General features: G+C 40.9%; 4 protein-coding genes across 6 annotated transcripts in view; 1 reads left to right on the top strand and 3 right to left on the bottom strand.

Moving 5' to 3' along the window:
- Positions 1-85: 85 nt before the first annotated feature.
- On the bottom strand, positions 86-4,298 carry rpusd2 (RNA pseudouridine synthase domain containing 2). The gene is made up of 3 exons (XM_052086208.1): positions 3,595-4,298; positions 1,911-2,207; positions 86-1,833 (listed from the first exon to the last, which is right to left on the bottom strand). Exons 1-3 carry the CDS (start codon positions 4,261-4,263, stop codon positions 1,051-1,053), a joined length of 1,749 nt encoding a protein of 582 aa, XP_051942168.1. The 5' UTR covers positions 4,264-4,298; the 3' UTR covers positions 86-1,050.
- A 1,110-nt stretch (positions 4,299-5,408) lies between these two features.
- Positions 5,409-9,838, bottom strand: pcmtl (l-isoaspartyl protein carboxyl methyltransferase, like). 2 transcript variants are annotated; one of them, XM_052086232.1, is made up of 9 exons: positions 9,774-9,838; positions 9,405-9,559; positions 8,746-8,850; positions 8,625-8,656; positions 7,993-8,097; positions 7,776-7,896; positions 7,334-7,419; positions 6,152-6,321; positions 5,409-5,648 (listed from the first exon to the last, which is right to left on the bottom strand). In XM_052086232.1, exons 2-9 carry the CDS (start codon positions 9,520-9,522, stop codon positions 5,636-5,638), a joined length of 750 nt encoding a protein of 249 aa, XP_051942192.1. In that variant the 5' UTR covers positions 9,523-9,559; positions 9,774-9,838; the 3' UTR covers positions 5,409-5,635. The 2 variants fall into 2 exon arrangements, with proteins under 2 accessions (XP_051942192.1, XP_051942193.1); XM_052086233.1 differs by lacking the exons at positions 6,152-6,321; positions 9,774-9,838.
- An 80-nt stretch (positions 9,839-9,918) lies between these two features.
- Positions 9,919-12,225, top strand: ccdc32 (coiled-coil domain containing 32). Its single transcript, XM_052086234.1, has 4 exons — positions 9,919-10,063; positions 10,185-10,455; positions 10,898-11,051; positions 11,496-12,225. The coding sequence occupies exons 2-4, from the start codon at positions 10,194-10,196 to the stop codon at positions 11,680-11,682; spliced, it is 603 nt and encodes a 200-aa protein (XP_051942194.1). The 5' UTR covers positions 9,919-10,063; positions 10,185-10,193; the 3' UTR covers positions 11,683-12,225.
- A 2,863-nt stretch (positions 12,226-15,088) lies between these two features.
- bahd1 (bromo adjacent homology domain containing 1) overlaps positions 15,089-20,028 on the bottom strand; it is a 48,440-nt gene continuing 43,500 nt past the window's right edge. For both annotated transcript variants that reach the window (XM_052086197.1, XM_052086198.1), the window contains exon 7: positions 15,089-19,793. In XM_052086197.1, coding sequence (XP_051942157.1) covers positions 19,601-19,793 — 193 coding nt within the window. In that variant the 3' untranslated portion in view covers positions 15,089-19,600. The remainder of the gene's footprint in view (positions 19,794-20,028) is intronic.

Here is a 20,028-nt window from a genome sequence, read left to right as displayed (position 1 = left end):
GTTAAGGTCTTGGAGGGCACTGCCTTTAAAAGGTCTTGAAACGGTTACATTTTCCGTTCAGACGAAATTAAACATTTTCCTGCAGTGAGGTTTATTTGCTTTTATTTTTTTTTCCACAGCTCATTTACAACTTATTACCCTTAAGCTAAAAGAATTTAACAGAAAACAAAGTCATTGTCATTCTCATTGCCTCACACGTCCACTTTATCAGGATTTCTAAGATTCTGCTGCATGTACGTACTATTGCGCAGCGAAACCATGAAAAAAAAAAAAACAATAAGCATCTCCATTGATTGACTCTCTTACATGCCCTTCAAACACATGCAGTACTTCCACTTCAGACCTCACCTTCCCATTCACTTTGAAGATAAGAGCTGTTCATACACTCTTTTAATAAACCATGTGTCCACAACTTTGGAAAATGAATTACCTGTACTTTTTTTTAAATGTGGCAATATTGGGAAGTTATATTTGAGAGAAAATCAGGTGGCTGAAAAATTAGGCTTTGTAAAATTTAACCCCAAACAGTTAATTTCATTTTGATACACATTGTTACAAGCTTAGTATAAAAAGGCCTTTTAAGTAACTGGATTTATTCATCATGGGAAAATATTCCTTGAACATTCACGATCAGACACTCCATACAGGTTGGCTGAAACATTTCTGGAGCTGAAACTTGGTCATTGTCACTATAAAGTGTCCTTGGTGTCCTAATCAGAATTACCCTGTCATTATGAAAATGTAGCAGAATAATGAAACTCTAAGGCCCAATCATAAGTGGCCAATCATTTTCACATACCAGTACAAAATAAAAATAAAATTGTAATGTCCTTTCTTCATCCTATGCCATCTTTTTAATTGGATGCATGTGATTTGTAGCATGGCCAACAAATGTGGTTGGTACCAGATGGGAAAGCTAATTTGTAAGAACAGAAGGCAATAAAACAAATGCATATTTTGGAATATTTTTCCAGTCCACCCCCCCATGGAAATCACGGCATAATTCATCGCATGTGGAAAGCAATAATTCTTTTCAGTGGAGTTCTTGGATCAGTCCACTTCCAACCAGTCATCTTTGGCCCAGTCAGGTAACCGTGTAGAATATTCAAAGTCGGGTCCTTTGTAACGCAAAGCGTGTAAGTACATGATGAGTTCTTTTTCGGTGGGGTCAGCTCGTACTAGCTTGCACTCACTACACAGGGGGTCTGTTCTTGTCTGCATTTGATCTTCATGTAATGTATCTGGAAGAGGGTCCGGAGAATCTTTAAGAAAGGTGTTGTCACTAACAACATCTGAAGCACATGCCGCCTCCTTCACATTGGCCTGCGGTATTATTTTACCGGACTGCGACTGGTGAGTTTCTCCACTCCTCTCAGCTTCACATGAACCATCTCCCAGATTATTATCCTTCTGTCCCTCTTGAGACAACATGCTGCCATTGTCAGTTCCATCCAGCAGGTGGAGGACCTCTTGGCCCTGATGTTCCTCAACCAGAGCTTTGAAGAGCTCCTCATCACTCTTTCCCACCAACCCCCCTTTTCCCCTGTGAGGACCCCAAGCGGAGGCACCGTAGATGGGATCATTGAGGATGGGGAATCCCAGGTACTGGAGGTGCACCCTGATTTGATGAGTGCGGCCAGTCAGGGGCATACAACGCACCACGCTTGTCTTGCCATTAAAACTAAGTCTTTGAAAGACCGTCCGACACTCCTTTCCCTTCGGGTCCACACGGCAGAGCCCAATTTTAAAGGACACAACCAGGATGGGCTCCTCGCAGACCAACTCACCCTCTGGAAACTCACCTTCCACTCGGCACACATATTCCTTTTCAAGCTGTTAGGGGAAAATGCAAGGCTCTAAATGCTCTCCACGCACAAGTGGCAGAAACAAGTCTGGAAGAAAGAACCTACCTGTCTGTCTCTCACCAGCTGGTCCAATCTCTTCGAGATTTCCAAAGTCCTGGCAAAGAGCAGCACTCCCGAGGTGAGCCGGTCCAGCCTGTGGACCGTGTGCAGCTCCGAGATCCCCCGCTCTTTGCCCAGGATGAAAATCACCGTGTTGTGTCGGAAACGGCCACAAGGGTGGACGGGGATGGAAGCGGGCTTGTCAACCACAAGGACTTTTCCATCGTCCACCAGGACCTCCAGAGGTTTGCCTACGACAGGGGGCTCGTGACGATGGACTGTGTTCTCCATGTGGTCATTGTTCTGCGTCAGGGACAATGCAGTAGCCTCAGTGTTTGCACGTTAATGTGAAACAATTACTGATTTTAACTTGGGTTTCATCAAACTGTTTTGTAAACAGAGGACCACTTGGACTGAAGGAAGTCACTCACAACACATTGGATGAACAGCATGATTTGAGCAGACTGACAGTCAAAGCAAATAGACTCCATCTTCACCTATTGTCAAAGTTAATCTAGGGCAAGTGTTGCACACTTGCTACCTCGAGAGTTGTATGAGACAAAATACTTGGTTAAATGTGCATAATAACACTGGCTTGAACTTGTTTTTTTTTTTTTAATCATGCTCAGTACATTTGTCAAGAACAGGTCAGTTGTAGGGCGGCCCGGTAGTCCAGTGGTTAGCACGTCGGCTTCACAGTGCAGAGGTACCGGGTTCGATTCCAGCTCTGGCCTCCCTGTGTGGAGTTTGCATGTTGTCCCCGGGCCTGCGTGGTTTTTCTCCGGGTGCTCCGGTTTCCTCCCACATTCCAAAAATATGCATGGCAGGCTGATTGAACACTCTAAAATTGTCCCTAGGTGTGAGTGTGAGCGTGGATGGTTGTTCGTCTATGTGTGCCCTGCGATTGGCTGGCGACCGATTCAGGGTGTCCCCCGCCTACTGCCCGGAGACGGCTGGGATAGGCTCCAGCACCCCCCGCGACCCTAGTGAGGATCAAGCGGTACGGAAGAGGAGGTCAGTTGTATTTAACTTTGCAATTCTTATTTTTTTTTTAGAATTGCTTGTTTTTGAACATTTAATTTGGTGCAATGTTTTGCGAAACTTTATCGTGCACTACATTTGAATGGAATGGCTTAGTAGAGTTTGTTTTACCATCTTACAATCACACCCAAATATACATTTTAACAATAAAACCCCTGTCTTGTTTATACATGTATCTTGTTTTGATGTTTTTTAACTGTCTTTGTAGGTCTGACTTTTATTGCATGGACAGTTGCAGCGAGTGTTGTTTGTAAAGTGCTCTATAAATGTAGTTGAGTTTATTTTAACAGTAGCCTTGCTACTATTCGGTTAGTGTATTTTAGTGTTAGTCATTATGGTGGTACATAAAGCATTGTTGTTAATTATAAGTCGTAAGTAATTGTGATACAAATGTACGAAATGGCTGCGATTGGCTGGCAACCGGTTCAGGGTTTCCCCCACCTACATCCCAAAGACAGCTGGGAGAGGCTCCAGCACCCCTGCAACCCTAGTGAGGATAAACCGGTTCGGAGAATGAATAGTACTAAATGGTCACCTTGGTGCCTTATACTGAAAGCCACAAACTGAGAGATAGATTCCATGTTTTGGCATGATATCCTAAGCATGCAATTAAGTGCTGTACTGTATTTAGAATTATCATGGCACTGACCTTGAGGACCACTGACAGGTCTTCCACGGGGATCTCATTCAAGCGGATGCGACCCTCTTTGACAGCCTTCTGATAGTATTCAATGGACTCTGCTCGGAACTCACTCTGAAACACTTCCAAAAGGGTCTTCCCTATCCAGCGACCTTTACAGTAGGTCTTAAAGTCAAAGTAATACGGGTGTACTTTCCGCAGGCCGTCCTCAAAGTAGTACGAGGTCTCGTCGAAATGTTCCTGGCTGAAACTGACACCAGGGTTACGCTTCTGCGGAGGAGGCACATATCTCTCCCCGGGACGAAGCTTCTTTCCTCGGTCTCCTCTGCGCTTTTTGCCCCTGCCGCTCACCTCGTCGCTTTTCCGTTTGCCGGTTACTTTAGCCTCTTCCACCGCGGTTCCCTCAGCTGACACCGGGCTGCTTTCTTCCACCGGTGTGGTAGCTTCCAGTTCCATGGAAGACTCACAACGAATTTTGACGTTCTCTTGTGTAAAAATTGGCCAAAGTGTGAGGCTACTACGACTAGAAAGAGCTATTTTACGGAAATTAAAAGATACAGAACTGTACTGAACATATATCGTTTTGTTCACCAAATGTCTTGTGGTTTCAACACAAAGTAAAAATGACAAGCGTGGAGTTAATTTTCCAAATGGTACGACAGTCCAAGCCGCGTGCATCGCTGGGAGGTTCTTACCAAGCAGCCGGCGCAAGTATGTGACGTCATTATGTAGTCCGAACAAATAAACACGTCGGTTACAAATTGAAAGAGTAATGTTGGGGCTAAAAATAAGAAATTGGTCAAAACCTTGAACTTGTGTTCCGATTTAAATGTTTTTAATTTGTTATTTTACTGCCCCCCCCCAGTGTTGCTTCTATATGCAACCTCTATAAAGAATTGGTGAAAAAAAAATCAAAGTACCACTTCAAAAAATAAAATTGTCTAAATGCCACCATGACAACATTGAGATATTGTACTGTAAGGCTCAAGTGTCGATCATAAGGCATCATGACATTGTGCGTTTTGAATATTAAAAGTGTACGGTCAACAAAACAAAAAGAAACCGGTGTGTGCATAGATTTACTTTGATGTGTTTAATTGTACAGTATTGCGTGTTTTCAATTTGGTTTATTTGTATTTTTAATTCAGTGATTCTTTCGTGTAGTAGTGGACCTGGTGCCATATTTTGAAAATCATTGCTCTATTTGTATATAATTGAACAAAATGCTGTCATGTATAAATACCATCATAAATGACAGTATATATTAAGTTTCATAGTATATTCAAGTCTCTTATAAATATGTAATTAAATTAGACAGTAAGTTTCACAGCACACATATCAAACTCAAAGCCACAAATTATGTAGCAATATTTATTTTTGATCAAATGATCATATTTTCATTTCAATTTGTGGAAATAAAGTACTCAGTCACACCAAAGGTAGGGAAAAAACCCATGAGAAAAAGGTTTTCTCGAATATAATTTGTTATCTATTGATAGCTTATGTAACCTATAAAACTAAGGTTCAGTGACAACATAATGAGTAATTTGATATGCTTGTGAAAATTCATATCGATGCATGTTTTGACACAATACATCATGTTCTTCAAAGTATCATGGTAAAAACACACACACGCACACACACACCCTCCTCCTTTAGTGTGTTTTCCCTTAACTTTGACTGGATAAAAAAATGGCAACAAGCTTACACGATTCAGACCAAAACTTTGACTTTCCCACTAGCATTCATACAAAACACACTTTGAAGTGCAAAGTTGAAAATTCACACATGTTAGAACAAATTAATTTTCCAATGAATTCTACTTCGACACCCTTTTCAAGCCAAATGTTCACTGTTTCAATTTGGTAGTACACTCTTGAAAGACAATGAGGTGAAGAAAACCATACAAGATGCTCCTTGTGCATATATCGAGTTAGGTGACAGTTCCGCAAGAAAAAGTGAACATAAGTTTCTGGGGAAGCCAGCAAAGAATTGAAGACATGCAGCACCAATTCCACCTACTGCAGGGGTGGGGGCAACCACACTGCAGTCAGAGCTCGCCTCTGAGAAGACAAATAAAGCAACATGATATAGTTTCACTCATTAATATTGTACACATTCAGTGGATAATGAACATCTACACACCCATGTTCAAATGCCAGGTTTTTGTGACATAAAGAAAATATTTACACTTGGCACAGCAAGCTGAGTCAGTGTGTCTACTTCGACACCGAGCAAGCATTTTGCTACGCTAATGAATAGCAATCGACCAATCAGAGGCCAGTATTTTGGGGGTCGTGATCTCTAAAATAGCAGTCAAACTCAATTGATGGGGATTGTTATGGAAAATCTTGCCGATTCCTGGCCCAATGCTCATGATGACGTAGAATTGTTAAAATGAATACAAAACGAGCAAATGGGAATTGTCAGCTTCAAACAGACATCTGTATGTCGGGGATATCTATGAAAGAACCGTTTTTAAAAAACTGGCATTTGGGTGTGTGAACTTTACATGTTCACTGAAAATCATTAATCTTATGTGAGTGAACATCGTGTTTCGATATACCCCGGCCACTGTCGTCTCTTGTCTGTCAGCGGGACGTAAACCACTCCCATTAAAGCTCTTTTGAGGAAGGTGCCGTTACTCTGACGGTCGTACTGTTCCAGCACCTGACTGCCACCACTGGGGCCGACTGGCAGCACCAAGCGCCCGCCTGGCTTCAGCTGCTCCAGGAGCTTTACAGGGAAGGGAATTCAAGAGACTCAGTTCAATTTTAGCCTATTTTGGCTTCTATTGTTTTTTTTTACAGCGGAAACTCTGAAGGTAAACACAATGTTATGTTTTTTTTTTCAATGGGTATAAAAAGAAGTGGTTCCAACAGTATTCTTTTTATATAGCGCTTGTTTTTATTCGAGTGGCAGGTGAGCTTGAGCCTACCCCAGCTGACTTTGAGCGAGAGATTGGGTAAATCCTGAAAAAGGTTGCTAGCCAATTACAGGGCGCAAAATGACATGGCCTTCATTTTTTGTGTGTCTCCTTTATCTCTCGGTATTTTGGAATAAGTGTTGCAAAATGCACATGGAAAAGCAAACAGATCCTTTCACAGTAAGCACACTGAATTGAGATTTTATAAGGTATGCTTAAGTCGAACGAGATATGTTGACATCTCGTGTGTCATTGAGGAAAAATGTTGCAACAAAAGCTACAAAAATTAAGTGAAGCTTACAGATTTCATAATTTGGTACTTTTCTGATCATCATCTTTTGCGTCATATTTTTCCAGAAAATTTTGGTTACATTCGAAAATTGTACAACTCAAAATTCATTTGACGTGAAAGGTTATCAGGTATTACAGTACAGTCAAACCACGGTTTTCGAAGGTCTCTGTTCGACCAAAAATGTTTAGTTTTTTAATGCCTCGGATAACGACCGAATTTCGGTTCTCGAACAAACTTTGCGCACTCGACTCCTCTCGCCGTCCTTACACGAGGAAGTGACGCTTGCTTGTGTAGTGTTCCATTGTGAACAGACGTGTTCAATAAAGATTTTTTTTTTAAAGAGCTTGGTTTCGGTTTTCAAACAGCCTTCTGGAACGGATTATCGTCGAAAACCGAGGTATGACTATATTTTCTGCACTACAAGTCGCTGCAGAGTACGAGTCGTACCAGTGAAAAAATGCATCTGGAAGAAGAAAAAATGTACTTTGAAAAATATAGTCCATTTACAGGCTGCTAAAATTCATACATACGGCCTTAGGAACAGTAGCTGCAGCTGCACCAACATGAATGGCATCATAAGGGGCTCCCTCTGGGTACCCGAGCCTGCCATCTCCCACTGCAGACACATCGAGATAAAAATGGCTTCCTTCACACTCGGTTTAAACAAGCAGTCCTCCCTCGCCAACATTTGCATACTGTTGTCTTCAAATGAATTCCCCTTTTTTGTAATTCAAATGAAATAGTAACCCTTCCTATGTGGGTCTCGTGTTTATATGATGGCCGCTGAGTCTTCCCCAACATTTCCACTCTCCAAGAATTTTATCTGGTCAGTACACACCACCGGATAATTGCTCAAAATATTTTTGAGCGTTTTTTCTTCCATTAATTGAGAAAGGTGGAGTTTTGTCGAAAATCAGCCTTCTTGTCGGTAGCCCACTTGAGATATTCAAATGTGGTTTGTATTTAACTCACCCACAAGTTTGATGCGTCCTGAGGCAATAAGTTCCGGGTCGTCAGCTTGGATGTTTCTGATTGAACTTTGAACCAGTTCGTCGATGTGGTCCACTCCCACTACTCTCCCATTGCTTCCTGTCTGCACGCAGGAGAGAGGAAGGCAGCTGCTGAGGGAACCAAATGAGTGAAGTGTCCACACTACGAAGGAACAATCTGACCTGATTTGGACATTTACCATTCTTGCAAAGCAGGCGGTGAGATAGCCACTTCCTGAGCCCACGTCCAGGGCCGATGCCCCTTCTGTGAGTTTGTCACTCAATAGCTCCAGAGCGTGGGCGTGCTGTCAGGATGAGAGAACATTGGGGTGGGGGAGGAGGGTGTAGTTTCATTTAATTCAAAATCTTTATTTAAACCTTGAAAAACAATTGAGGGCAAGGCAGACAGAACAGATTAAAAAATAAACTGCCCAGTACTAAATGTAGTCCACTTTTTATCCAAAGCAAGATGTAATCTATTCCAGCTCTCCAAGACCATGAACAGATTTAGGGGTGGCATGTTCCCGTTTCAGACTTTGGAAATGAAGAGCCAATGTGTACTGTACAGATAAAGGTGCCCATCACATCTTGTGATATAAAATTCAGTGATGTGAAAGTGCAGGGTGAAATCTGGATCAAGTGGTTTTAGTGTGTGGAAAGAGAGGCATGTCCGTAGATAATGTCCCCATAATCCAAAATGGAACCGTTTCTTGCGCAGTTTGGGAAAAATTGCTTTGATCCAGTATAAACATCTCTTTTTTTTGGTTTAATTTACTTGTTGGCGTATCTGATGGTGCTACACACAAATATAAGACGTCATTCAAACTCTTACCATGTGTGGTGCACTGATGGTGGCTCTGAAGCCTGTGACAGGAAACACACGGTCACTTTCATCAAACAAACGTGTGCTGCAATGTTGGTGCGTTGACAAAGAAAAGCCTGCAAACGGAGACCTATGGACTGAGGAGAGTCTGCATATGGATAATCCCTGGAGTAGATCGCTCTGTCTGTGGCCAGCATGGCACTGAACACTCTGTCGCTGTGGATAACGCCATGATCTGAATAAGCAAATAGATGACAGGATGACATGACATTTCGCTCATCTTTTCACCCCCAGTCGAGTTTATATATATATATATATACATACATATACATATATATACATATATATACATATATATATATATATATATATATATATATATACATATATATATATATATATACACACACACACACAGGTATATATTTAAAATATACTGGCAGATATAAATTGCAGCCTTTGTGGTTTGATTTAATTGGATTTAATTAATTGTTCGCTCATAATGCAGATGCACTGTCATGAATAAACACCCACATCCCCCACAGGTTCAACATCTCTGATGTCATGTCAAAGCCTAAAGGTAAGCAGTGCTGCATTGATTTCTGCTGATTGCACAAATTAGCATTAGCTTCTGATTGACGACAGAGCAGTGTTTGGTGATATGTACATGCACCACGTGCGTTTGTATAGCAGTACTTTTTTATTTCCGTTTACTTGATTAATTAGTTTTTCTGATGACTACACTTAATTTCAAAAGTTCTAAACAGCCATTATAGGGACTGAATTTACCCCTGAGCCTGGTTATGAGCTCCTGGTGTGTTTTGCCACTAGACATCCACCCCATGGTACGGGAGAGCAGCACCCCCATCGGGATCGCCACTATTACCAGCCGCAACGCTGCTCGCATCTTCTACAGCGAATCTCGCTGAACTCACATCACGGACCTAGACAGAGGACACGCAAGATACGGGAAGGTTTAGTTAATTGACGGACAGACGCAAACTGGTACGTATACGAATTCTGCCAGTCTTTCTCCTACGGCAAACGTTAGACAGTCACCCCGGACTTTAGTGGATGATATAATTCAAGCTAGGCTTGTATCAATTCACATACGCGCTTACTCAATTGCAAAGTAGAGTTTAATTTCTTTTAGTTTACCTGAGCTGTCACATCGAGCTCAGCGTCCAGACTTCTGTGTTAACCGGTGTCTAGCCAATCATCTGACTCGCTTTTAACCGGAAACACCAGTGATCCAATCACATCACAATAAAGTTGACTGATGGTGTCTATGTCCAATCCCAGGTCACAAAATACGGAAATGTGCTTTTTTGTCGTTCATTGAAGCTAGTAGATCATGGAGACAGTAAGCGCGTAAAGCTAAACATTTTTTGTTAACAAAAAACAGATAAGCAGAGGAAACAGGCAACCTGGTCAAGGTTTCCCATCAGGTAACACGTGTGTTCATATTACAATGAACTAAATTTGAAATTGTTCTCACATTTGCTCATCTATTTTAGCCGTTTATGCATTTTTAACGTTACTCAATCTATCTGATTATGGCGTATGTAGGTTTTCAAAATGACAGACTGCAACAGAAGGATCGACGACTTCGAGAAACAGGAGATTCGGAGCAGCGGGGAGCTCTGGTCCCAAATTTGTGGCCCCAGCCTGCCTGAGATCCAAGCCCAGATCTCCCCGGACGACAGCACGGACTTCCACGACTCTTTCCATCCGGTGGGAGGGCACGGCAATGACCAGTCTGATGGGATACACACCAGCGCTTTCCCCAGTGGTCGATGGGAACCCATGGAGGATTCAGAGACTTACATTGCCAGTTTAGGTTTGATTGCACAGTTTATTCACCCTTAATCCCCCCCGCCCCCCCAACGACGGAAAGCATGTCAGCTAAAGACGGGATTTGAAAACCCCCAACCGATCCATCGAAGTGGATAATTCCTCACGGTACACCAATGTGTCATGTTACAATGGATGGGAATTACTCAACCAAAACATTGCATGATTTTACCCAGAAAACAGAAATAAACACTTGTCACTGTGGTTCAAAGTGTTTCTAGCACTTTCAAAAATGTCTTTGATCAAAGGCTTTCCAACTTTTCACACTAAGTACTACTACAAAAACAGTTGAGTTCTCCAACCAGTATTGTATAGTATACCTAAATGGCCTTTAAAAGGATGCAGACGTTTTAGTGCCAAAACGTATATTTTACATTACCTACTATTTGTAGGTCGCTGAAACATTGTTTGTTTGTTTTTTGTCTCAGAGAATCGCCTGAAAAAGCTCAAGGGTCAGTCCAGCGACGTTACCTCCAGGGACATGCTGCGCTCCTTGTCTCAAGCCAAGAAGGAATGCTGGGATAGATTCCTGCATGACTCTCAGGCCTCTGAGCTCTTCCAGAGCAACAACATGGATGAAAGGTATTAAGGTGAAAGCCAGATATTCTCAATGCATGAACATGACAGTATTAATTGACGTCAATTCCAGTAGACACCTGATGGCGGTGTAGTGTCAAATTGGCTGAACCATGAGATGGATGAAAATGAATGGATTAATCTTCTTACTTTTTATTCCTCCAATAAAATATTAATCAGGACACTGCGTTTAGGCTAGGGGCGACACATGGAACATATTTTTGCAAAGAACATTTGAGGCTTTCACTTTAAGGGATTATCCAATCATACACGCACATTGCTTGGACAGGGTCTGTAGATCATAATTTGATATAGACAATTATAAAGATGTTGGTCTGGGTCAAAATTGAGCATAAATATACTATTTATGCTTAGAAGATGAACAACACATAAATGTTTAAATAAAATACACATACATATACGGTTGACTTGTGTGTCACTCTTTTGCAGTGCTGTTGAACACTTCAAGAGATGGCTGGTTCCAGAGAAAGTGGCCATCAGTGCTGAGGAACTGGAATATCTGCTCAGGCCGTCTGAGACCAAGGAACCCGCCCAAGTGGACCAGCAGGCGGGACACGGGGATGCGGAGGAAGAGCGTCACACTGTGGAAGAAGAGGCTCACAGTCCGGAGAAATGACACTAAAACAAAGAGAAAGTCAAATACGGAATGCAAAAAAAAAACGGCTTTCGCAGATCATCAGCTGCTCTTTCCTGTTTGATAGTCATTGTTGTTTTTGTCTGTGATATCTGCATTTTTTTAACCACAAGAGTTACTTGTGATGCCAGTTGTATCTCTTAGAATGCTCTAGCTTCAGAAATGCTAATGAAGGAACACCTGCAATATGAACATGTAAAATATGATGCTTACATTCACGTGAAAGTGCATCCATATGAAAGTGTTCATGTTTACCCCGCATCATAATGATGTTTGACCCATGTTTTCAATTTAAAAAAAAGATGTACGTCTTCATCAATAGTCTTGAAGTAACACACAAACGCAGACATTTTAGCATGTGTATCATTGAAAACCTTGGAATGGCTTTCACTTTGTGGTATGTGGAAATGAATTCAACAATCACCTCAATACATTACGAATCAGTGTATCATTCGTCCTTTCGTTTTTCAATTGCCAATTGAAAACAAAAAAATTAAAAAGGAGACTGATAATTTTGTTACGTGACACTGGTTGACTGACCCAATTCTTTGTAATATTATCAATTATAAAATGATTGTCAAAATCATATTTTTATATAGCTTTACTCCTGTCACACACTTTGAACACAGTTAAACTTGTACAAACATATTTTCAATCCTTTGTTAATAAGTTTAACACACACAAATGAAAAATACAGTCCTCTCTACCCGTTACAGTTTCTGCCTTTGCTGATGAGTGCCGAAGAAACTGATGAGTGCCTAAGAGACGAAACTATGAGCGTCTAATCTATTTCTTTGCAAAAGTACAAGAATAAAGTTGTAATCCATTGAAAAAAAGACAATAGCTGTGTATTTTATAAATTGTAGGTGGAATATGAGGATAGTCTTTGTAGTAAAAGAAGTACCTAAAGTTTTGTGGCAGATTGCGTTTTCTCACTTTTTTCGAAGAGCATTTAAAATAGGTTTACCGGCAGATTACTTGGAAGTACATAAACACACACAAAAAAAAGCATTGCCCTCGCAAAAAAGCGATAACTGCGAAAGAACACATATTTCGCGAGGGAACGCAGTCTTGGAATGCAAAGGTTTTTTTCCTTCCATGTCACCGTCGTACCGTTGTGGATCTGTACAAATTCAAATGCTACTGCTATTTAAACAAAGAACACATGCATAAACATGTTTTTTTTTCTTCAGAAAAGTGGTGTCATTAAATAGGGTTTTAATTTTTTTCGGAGACCATGTTCGTGCCCAAAAACACAATTACCTAACATGAATCTTGATCGTGTTTTTTAAACATTTGATCGGATTTGTTCTACATACTTAATTCAACTTCAATATGTACTCCTCACGTCTAAATAATTTCCACAGATTTGCATGATACCCAATTGCTTTTGGAGTAAATGAAATGAATTGTACAGTCAAGGAACATTTCGAGCACACTGTGTGATGTTAGGTGCCAAACATCCTATTTCAGTAAAAAGTTCTCTGAATAAGTCTGCTGATTTTCAATCATGTCTATATTTCACTTTCCTGCTGCTAAAGGTTAAAAGGAGCATTGGTGACTAAACACTTTTAGCGCTCTCTGCCACAGCTGTGACATTTGCTGAGTGTTGCACTTCATGCGTAAGCTGCGCTGCGCTTAAATGTCAAGTGAAACATCACTTACGACCATGTTCAAAAGCCATGCCCGCAAAGAAAGCAAATGGGAAATGACAGCCTGAGTACAGAACTCTATTTGAGATGATGAGGAGTCAAACAAGCTGTAAAGTTGGAGGACTCACATTCATTCGGTGAGGGGTGGCCTAGCTGCCCACCGTCGCGCATGTCTAAAAACAAATAAAACCCCAAAACATTCGACCCACAGACACTTTGGAAAAACGAGCCCCCAAGACACAAAGCAAGGATGTTTAGAACAGATCAAAGGAGGATGATGTCTGATGTGAATACACGTACCTTGAAAAAAGGGTACATTTTATTTTTCCCTTTGGGATTTTGATCCCTCAAGTGCAGAAACTATATGAAATAATCAGGAATATAAAAAAAATTCTACCCGAGGCCATGATGGTATTTTTCTCATCTGGTATAGTCCCTCAAGGACTCCAAATTGCTCGTCCTATCCAGTATTCAAAAACGTCAATCCAAAGGTCTTTGGTAACTACCGCCGAATATCTATTTTAACCTGTTCCTTGTGTTTGGAAATGTCACATGCACTGATCCGCCACAGTCTAGTGATTCTCAAAAGGTGTGCCACGAGTGATACGCCGGCCCCTTGCCAAAGTAGTATTTGATGGAACATTTGCATGTGACAGCACCACCCCCTCAAAACAGGCCAAATTCAGCTACCGCAGTAAAGAATTATGTCGAAGTCAATCCCTGCTATATTTGCTGTAGTTGCTGCTAATGTTAAAATTTTCCTTTTTATAAGTCGCTGATGGTTCACTTGTGGTGCTTGGATATTGTAACATGCTTGTGTGTGTGTGCGTGTGTTTTTAAATAGTTTGCTCTCTTTGATGATGCAATGACATTTATTTTTCGTCTTCTGTAAAATGATGATTTTGGCTAGAGAGCCCTCTTGTGGACTACAACTATTATGACAACAGTCAACTTGGCTGGGTGAAGTAAACCATCCAAAAGGTCATCCATCCGTTCATCCAATTCCCGATCCGCTTTAGACTCACAAAGGTCACGGGGGTGGTGGAGCATGTCCCAGCTGGGACACCCTGAAGTGCTTGCCAAAGGTTCGGATTAAGGTGAGGGTGTGGGTGCACAGTCCTCACTCCCACCATCTTCACTCCTGCCAGGTGGTTTCCGGTGGCATGAGGGTACCCATGACGACCTTCTCCTGGCAACAGTTGCAGGGGGCTGCCGGTAGTCCGGTCTGTTGGACTCCGCCTACGCCTGCCCCCAGGTGCTGGTTTGGGATCACTCTTTGTCTGGCCACTACCCTTCGACCTGTTCGGCTTGGGTGACCCTGCCAGGAGTGCGGGACTCCTGCCGACATAGCTCTAGGGGTCATGGAGACGCGCAAAGTGCCTCACCACGATAAGGTGGTGATCCCATCGAGGCACAATCACAGGGTACACACAGACGAACCACCATCCTTGCTCACGCTCGCACCTATGGACAATTATAGGTGTTCCATTAACTTGCCATGCATGATTTTGGAATGTGGGAGGAAAGCAGAGTACCCGGAGAAAACCCACGCAGGCACGGGCAGAACATGCAAACTCCACACAGGGAGGCCGGAGATGGAATTGAACCCGGTACATCTGCACTGTGAAGTCGACGTGCTAACCACTGGCCTACCGGGCCGCCCCTAAGCTAGTCAACCTATCATCAATCCCGTTACTTCATTGACAAGTAATCCCCCCCCCCACACACACAGGCACTTTGAGCTCATATATTATTTATTACAATTAAATATTTGTCTTATATTACAGAGGTCCATTTCAATCAATACAAATAAACTGTGCTGTGATTAATATTTCCAAGATACTTCCAAAATGCCATGCAAGAGAACACAAACATAAAACAGCTCACATCAGAAACAATGTCGCAATTTGATTTTGAACGTTCTTCTACACCCAGAGGAATGATCTTCATAAATTCTTCTTTTCCATATGGGAAACTCTTGTCTCCCTTTTGTCTCTCTTTTTTTGGTGCAATTAAACATGAGACCAGTGTCATCTGACTTATATGACAGAGAAGGCATTTGGAAGTTACATCAAAAATAAACTAACTGCTCACATTTCTCTTCTTGGAAAAAAACACTCTGAATATACTGTATGTGTATATATACAGTATACATGTACATATACTTTATGTTTTTTGTAATTAAATAGGGGTTGACAGGAACAGGCACAGAGGACCAATTAAGACATCTAGTATCACACGTTGATTCATCAGGAGAGCTGAGCGACTTCTAAGGCCATACTGCATGTATGCTGCACTCTACTGTACTGTAAGAACACTGAGTGGGATTTTCCTTAATTTAATGGCGTTTTAGCAAAGCGGTCGTACTTCATCCATCCATTACTATTCATTCATATCAAATCACATCAATCAAATGTTCTCATTGGAATTTAGTAGGAAATTATACAAAAAGTTAAGCGCTGTATCATATCCAAAATATGTGCCACTTTCCTAAACATCGAAACAAGCTTTGTGCAGGCCGTTAAAATAAATGATAAGAAGTTGCATTCTTGTACAAAAAAAACAAACAAACAAACATCATATTTGTATTATACACTTAATTTTGAAAAAAAAAAAGAGGTTGGGAAAATTATTTTCTGTAATGGGTTGATTAATAAAAAAAACCCCAACATTTAGACAACTGATTTTCAATTTTAAAATAATGTATAATATGTTGTGTGTGTGTGTATATGTGTATATATATATATATATATACACACTGTATGTATACACACATATATATACATACATACGCATGCATGCATGCACGCACACACACACACACACACACACACGACTGCCATAAATGCTTGCCCTTTGCTACGATTTTTTTGTGAGAAAGGATTCAATAATATTTCAAAGGGTGCTTCATATCCACCCAATAAAAAGCATGCATCTCCCAGATCTACAATTTAATGTTAATAATTAAACAAAAGAACGTGGGGGAGGGGTCACAAAATCGCGCGGATTTTCTAACAAAATACACATTACAAAAATATAGCTTTTATTTTGGAGGGGTTCCGAGGGGGTCGGAGGGGGGAGGGGGGGCTGGAACAAGTCATTTCCATTCATCTCAATGGGAAAAATAATTTGAGATGAGTGTTTTGAATTACAAGCGTGGTCATGGCACAAATGTATCTTGTATTCCAAGGCACCACTGTAGTGTCTTGTTCAGAGCCTCACAAAGGACTGGGTATGTATTGTTCCGCTCATGGATTGCGCCATGAGCAAGTTGCCACAGAGAGAATGGAAGAGTCACAGAAAGGCATTAAAAAACAAACAAACAAACATAAAAAACATATTGGTCATTTAATTGATTGAGCATCTGCCCTCATATTTTGTCATTCAGCTTTTTGTTCAAGAACAAGTTATTCAAAAAGTGCTGAACACGTTCCTAAGATTAAAAAAGGTCAAACTGAGTTCACCTGGAAACGTCATTTTAGGTTCATGCTGAAATTTCCCAAAACTGAGGATACCAAATTTGTTAGTGTACATATCGAAAATGTGTCTGGGACAGTGGAGCTAAAAAGGGGATGCGACTTGAGATTTCTTCTCGTCTTAAAAAAAAGTCTTCTTTTAAAATGACATTTAGAAAATTAATTTGACTTTTATTCTCTCTCTGTAATAAATAAATAGGTTATCTTCGCTCAAACGCCGAGGAACACATCATCCATCATGTCAGCCAAACACTAGCAAGCGTCTACATGTCGACTCAGCGCGTGGAGAATAAGAGTATACTGTACCTAGTGTTGAACTAACACCATCTGCAGTCGGGCGTCAACCCAGATAAGATGCAAATACACAGTCTGCCTTTTCACAAGCTACGTTTGCTTTTCCCATTACAGCAAATAAACTTAGGACTCTTTTAAAAAATAAAATAAAATTGTTGAGTGTACGAGTGCGTGGAAAATTTCTTCTGAGGTCACTTAATGTGTAAATGTGACATGAAATCTTTATTTATTTATTTAACAAAGATTTTTGGGGCAACTACCAGCACATGAAAACACTTACATTTATATAATAATCAATGGCTTCTTTGAAAGTACTGTTGGGCTGTTGTTGAGCCTGGTTTCTGTTTTTGATGCAAATCCAAGTTCGTGTATTGTTGCTGTGCCACCACAACTCTGTAAATTCATTCAAATTTGCTATCATTTCAGCGAGAATCTACATTAGTCGTAAATCTGGTCTTTGCTCCTTGTGCTCACAAATTCTGAAAGAAAATATTTTTCAGGTCCACCATTATTCAGCCATTTGAAGTTGAATTTCAGTTCCGGATGTGAAGCTAAGTTAACATATCATCACTGTTTGAATATAACCCTGTCAGTACACGTTCTACTGGGTTTGCCTTTTTCAATAAAAACATTTAGTAATTTATTCGGTCATAGTATCAGTCAAGTATCTCAATTTGCCACAGGTTGTGTCCACAAACCACAAAATCAAGCCACTATTATATCCATTTGTCTTGCATTTGTTTGGTCCCGAAATATTTACCTTATTACATATTTTTTTTATCGGAGGAAGGTCATCAACTTGCCATTTTAAGAAGAGTTTCAGTTTTAAAAGCGGAGGTGAAGAAATGTATCATCACAGTATTATCATTAGAACGCCACATTTATTGATGATTTGAGCATAGCGCAACCATTTAAAGTGTAATTTATTAACATGCACTCATTAAATACAGCTCATTTAAAACATTGTTTGCTCTTAGCCCGAGATGTGTCCACTGAACACCAAGTCTAAATCCGTTCATTAATGTATGCTGTATTTTTAGGAGCTAGTCTGCATTAAAATTTCAGTTAGTCCACTTTCGGATTGATCGACGATTTGTTGTGTTGTGTTTTTACCGAGCACCTCCATTGGCCACCTGATGTGTCTGCCAAATACAAAGTCAGAATTCTGTTCTTGAATATTTTCTGTGTTGTGTTTTAAGGAAATAATTTGCAATTGCGTAGAGTTGATCACTATGCTGTTAGATTTGGTTCAAGCATGTATTGCTAAGTTAGCATGTTTACTGTAAACACCCTGCAAGTCCACTTTCTGATCATTTAGTGTTAAAAATGTGTTTTGGTCTTTTTTATTTTTCTCCAGTGCTAAGCTAGCATTTGGTTGCTGCGAGAACCCTGTGTATTGATATTTTTTTTCCGAGAATCCCCGTTGGTCGCCAAAAACAAAGTAATGAAATCTGTTTTATAGCTGTTATTTTGTGTGTTAAGTATATATGACTTGGTTTGTTTCAGGTGCTAAGCTAAGTTAGCATATCGACCAAGAAAACCCGAGAAATCCAATTTCAGACAATTTTGTATGAAACAGATATTTTTCTTGCTCCTGATTTGTTTTTTTTTTGTTTTGTTTTTTGTTTTAAAAGCTAAGCTACGTTAGCATTTGGTATCTGTGCTACGACAACCCTGAAAGCCCACTTTTAGACAATTGGGAATTTTTAACAACCTACTAACACCGCACGGGTCAGCAACTAAATAATAAGACCTTTTTCATGCATTGTTCAAATTTTAGGTTTAGTTACATCATTCATACTTTCTCTGAGTTTCTCCATTGGCTGCCAGATATGTACACCAAGCACTAAGTAAGAAATATGTCATTATGTGTTTTAAGGAAAATAATTGTCTAATTTTGTCTTTTTTTCCTTCTATTTTTCAAAATAAAGATGTGACACTGCGCACATTTTTAACTTCTTATCGATGATGACAGAGATATATTTGAATGGCAGCAATCCTCTCTCCATCCATCTTTAAGTGTGATCTCTGAATCATTGCATGAAGGGAAAGTCCTACATTCACGGTAAGCAATGATGGAAGTAAAGGCCTCTGATGTTGCGCCTGTGCGGGAGTGATAGGCAGATACTTCCATTAGTCGCGTATAAGCTCCTTCAAATCCATCAAATGGCACATTTCTAAGACCTGCAGGAGAACATTCTACACAGAGCGCACTCAAAACAGGAAGCAGTGTATGATTAAACTCATTTGGACAGCCATTATCGCTTCAATGCAACGCGTCAGACCTTAACGTTTACTTCACTGGTGTGTGTCGTATCGTATTGTGAAATTTCTAAGAGAAAGTAATCTCACGTTCCTTCATCCTCAAACGTCCACGCCCTCCCTTTCGCAGGCAGCGGGGCTGAGAGCTCATTTAAGTCGAGGCGGATGAAACCACCTTATCTCAAGTCCCTGTGCTGTTCCGTTGCTTGTCAGCCGCTACTGTAGGTTCTTGAGGAGGCGCCCGTAGCGAAAGTCGTAGACGTGGCGACAGAAAAAGACGAGCTCTGGATCCACGTCGTCTGGCACGCAGCGGTGGCTGGGAGCGGCGTGGCCGACGGCAGCGGGGACGAGGAGGGAGGCGGCGCTGTTGGGTACGCCCTCCCCGCGCCGTTTTACCAAGGCACAAAATCTGGAAATGGGAAACAAATCACGCTGTGTAACTCTCCAACAAAGACGATTCGGTATAGTTTTCAATCCGAGTCGTGCGTAATGATTCACAGATGATGCGATTTGAAAGTGGTATTCAATTTCGGTACAGCTAGTATGGTGGATATTGAAGCCATTATTTAGCCATGTGCATTATCAGCTTGACGGCATATTACGAACAGACACACTTTGACTTTGGTGTGACCTCGGTGTGAACC

The sequence above is a fragment of the Hippocampus zosterae genome, chromosome 14 (genome assembly GCF_025434085.1).
Source record: "Hippocampus zosterae strain Florida chromosome 14, ASM2543408v3, whole genome shotgun sequence".
Classification (NCBI taxonomy): domain Eukaryota; kingdom Metazoa; phylum Chordata; class Actinopteri; order Syngnathiformes; family Syngnathidae; genus Hippocampus; species Hippocampus zosterae.
Note: the sequence above shows the minus strand (reverse complement) of the source record. Positions and strands in the feature narration are given on the sequence as shown.

Excerpts from the sequence above, each read along its gene's own strand:
- ccdc32 (XM_052086234.1), top strand. The coding sequence starts at position 10,194 with ATGACAGACTGCAACAGAAGGATCGACGACTTCGAGAAACAGGAGATT. Across the intron at positions 10,456-10,897 it reads GACTTACATTGCCAGTTTAG|AGAATCGCCTGAAAAAGCTC; the intron begins GTTTGATTGCAC and ends TTTTTGTCTCAG. Across the intron at positions 11,052-11,495 it reads AGCAACAACATGGATGAAAG|TGCTGTTGAACACTTCAAGA; the intron begins GTATTAAGGTGA and ends ACTCTTTTGCAG.
- rpusd2 (XM_052086208.1), bottom strand. The coding sequence starts at position 4,263 with ATGCACGCGGCTTGGACTGTCGTACCATTTGGAAAATTAACTCCACGC. Across the intron at positions 2,208-3,594 it reads ACCTGTCAGTGGTCCTCAAG|AACAATGACCACATGGAGAA; the intron begins GTCAGTGCCATG and ends TCCCTGACGCAG. Across the intron at positions 1,834-1,910 it reads AGCTGGTGAGAGACAGACAG|CTTGAAAAGGAATATGTGTG; the intron begins GTAGGTTCTTTC and ends TTCCCCTAACAG.
- pcmtl (XM_052086232.1), bottom strand. The coding sequence starts at position 9,522 with ATGCGAGCAGCGTTGCGGCTGGTAATAGTGGCGATCCCGATGGGGGTG. Across the intron at positions 8,851-9,404 it reads GCTCATAACCAGGCTCAGGG|ATCATGGCGTTATCCACAGC; the intron begins GTAAATTCAGTC and ends TTGCTTATTCAG. Across the intron at positions 7,897-7,992 it reads CCGCCTGCTTTGCAAGAATG|ACAGGAAGCAATGGGAGAGT; the intron begins GTAAATGTCCAA and ends TCCTGCGTGCAG.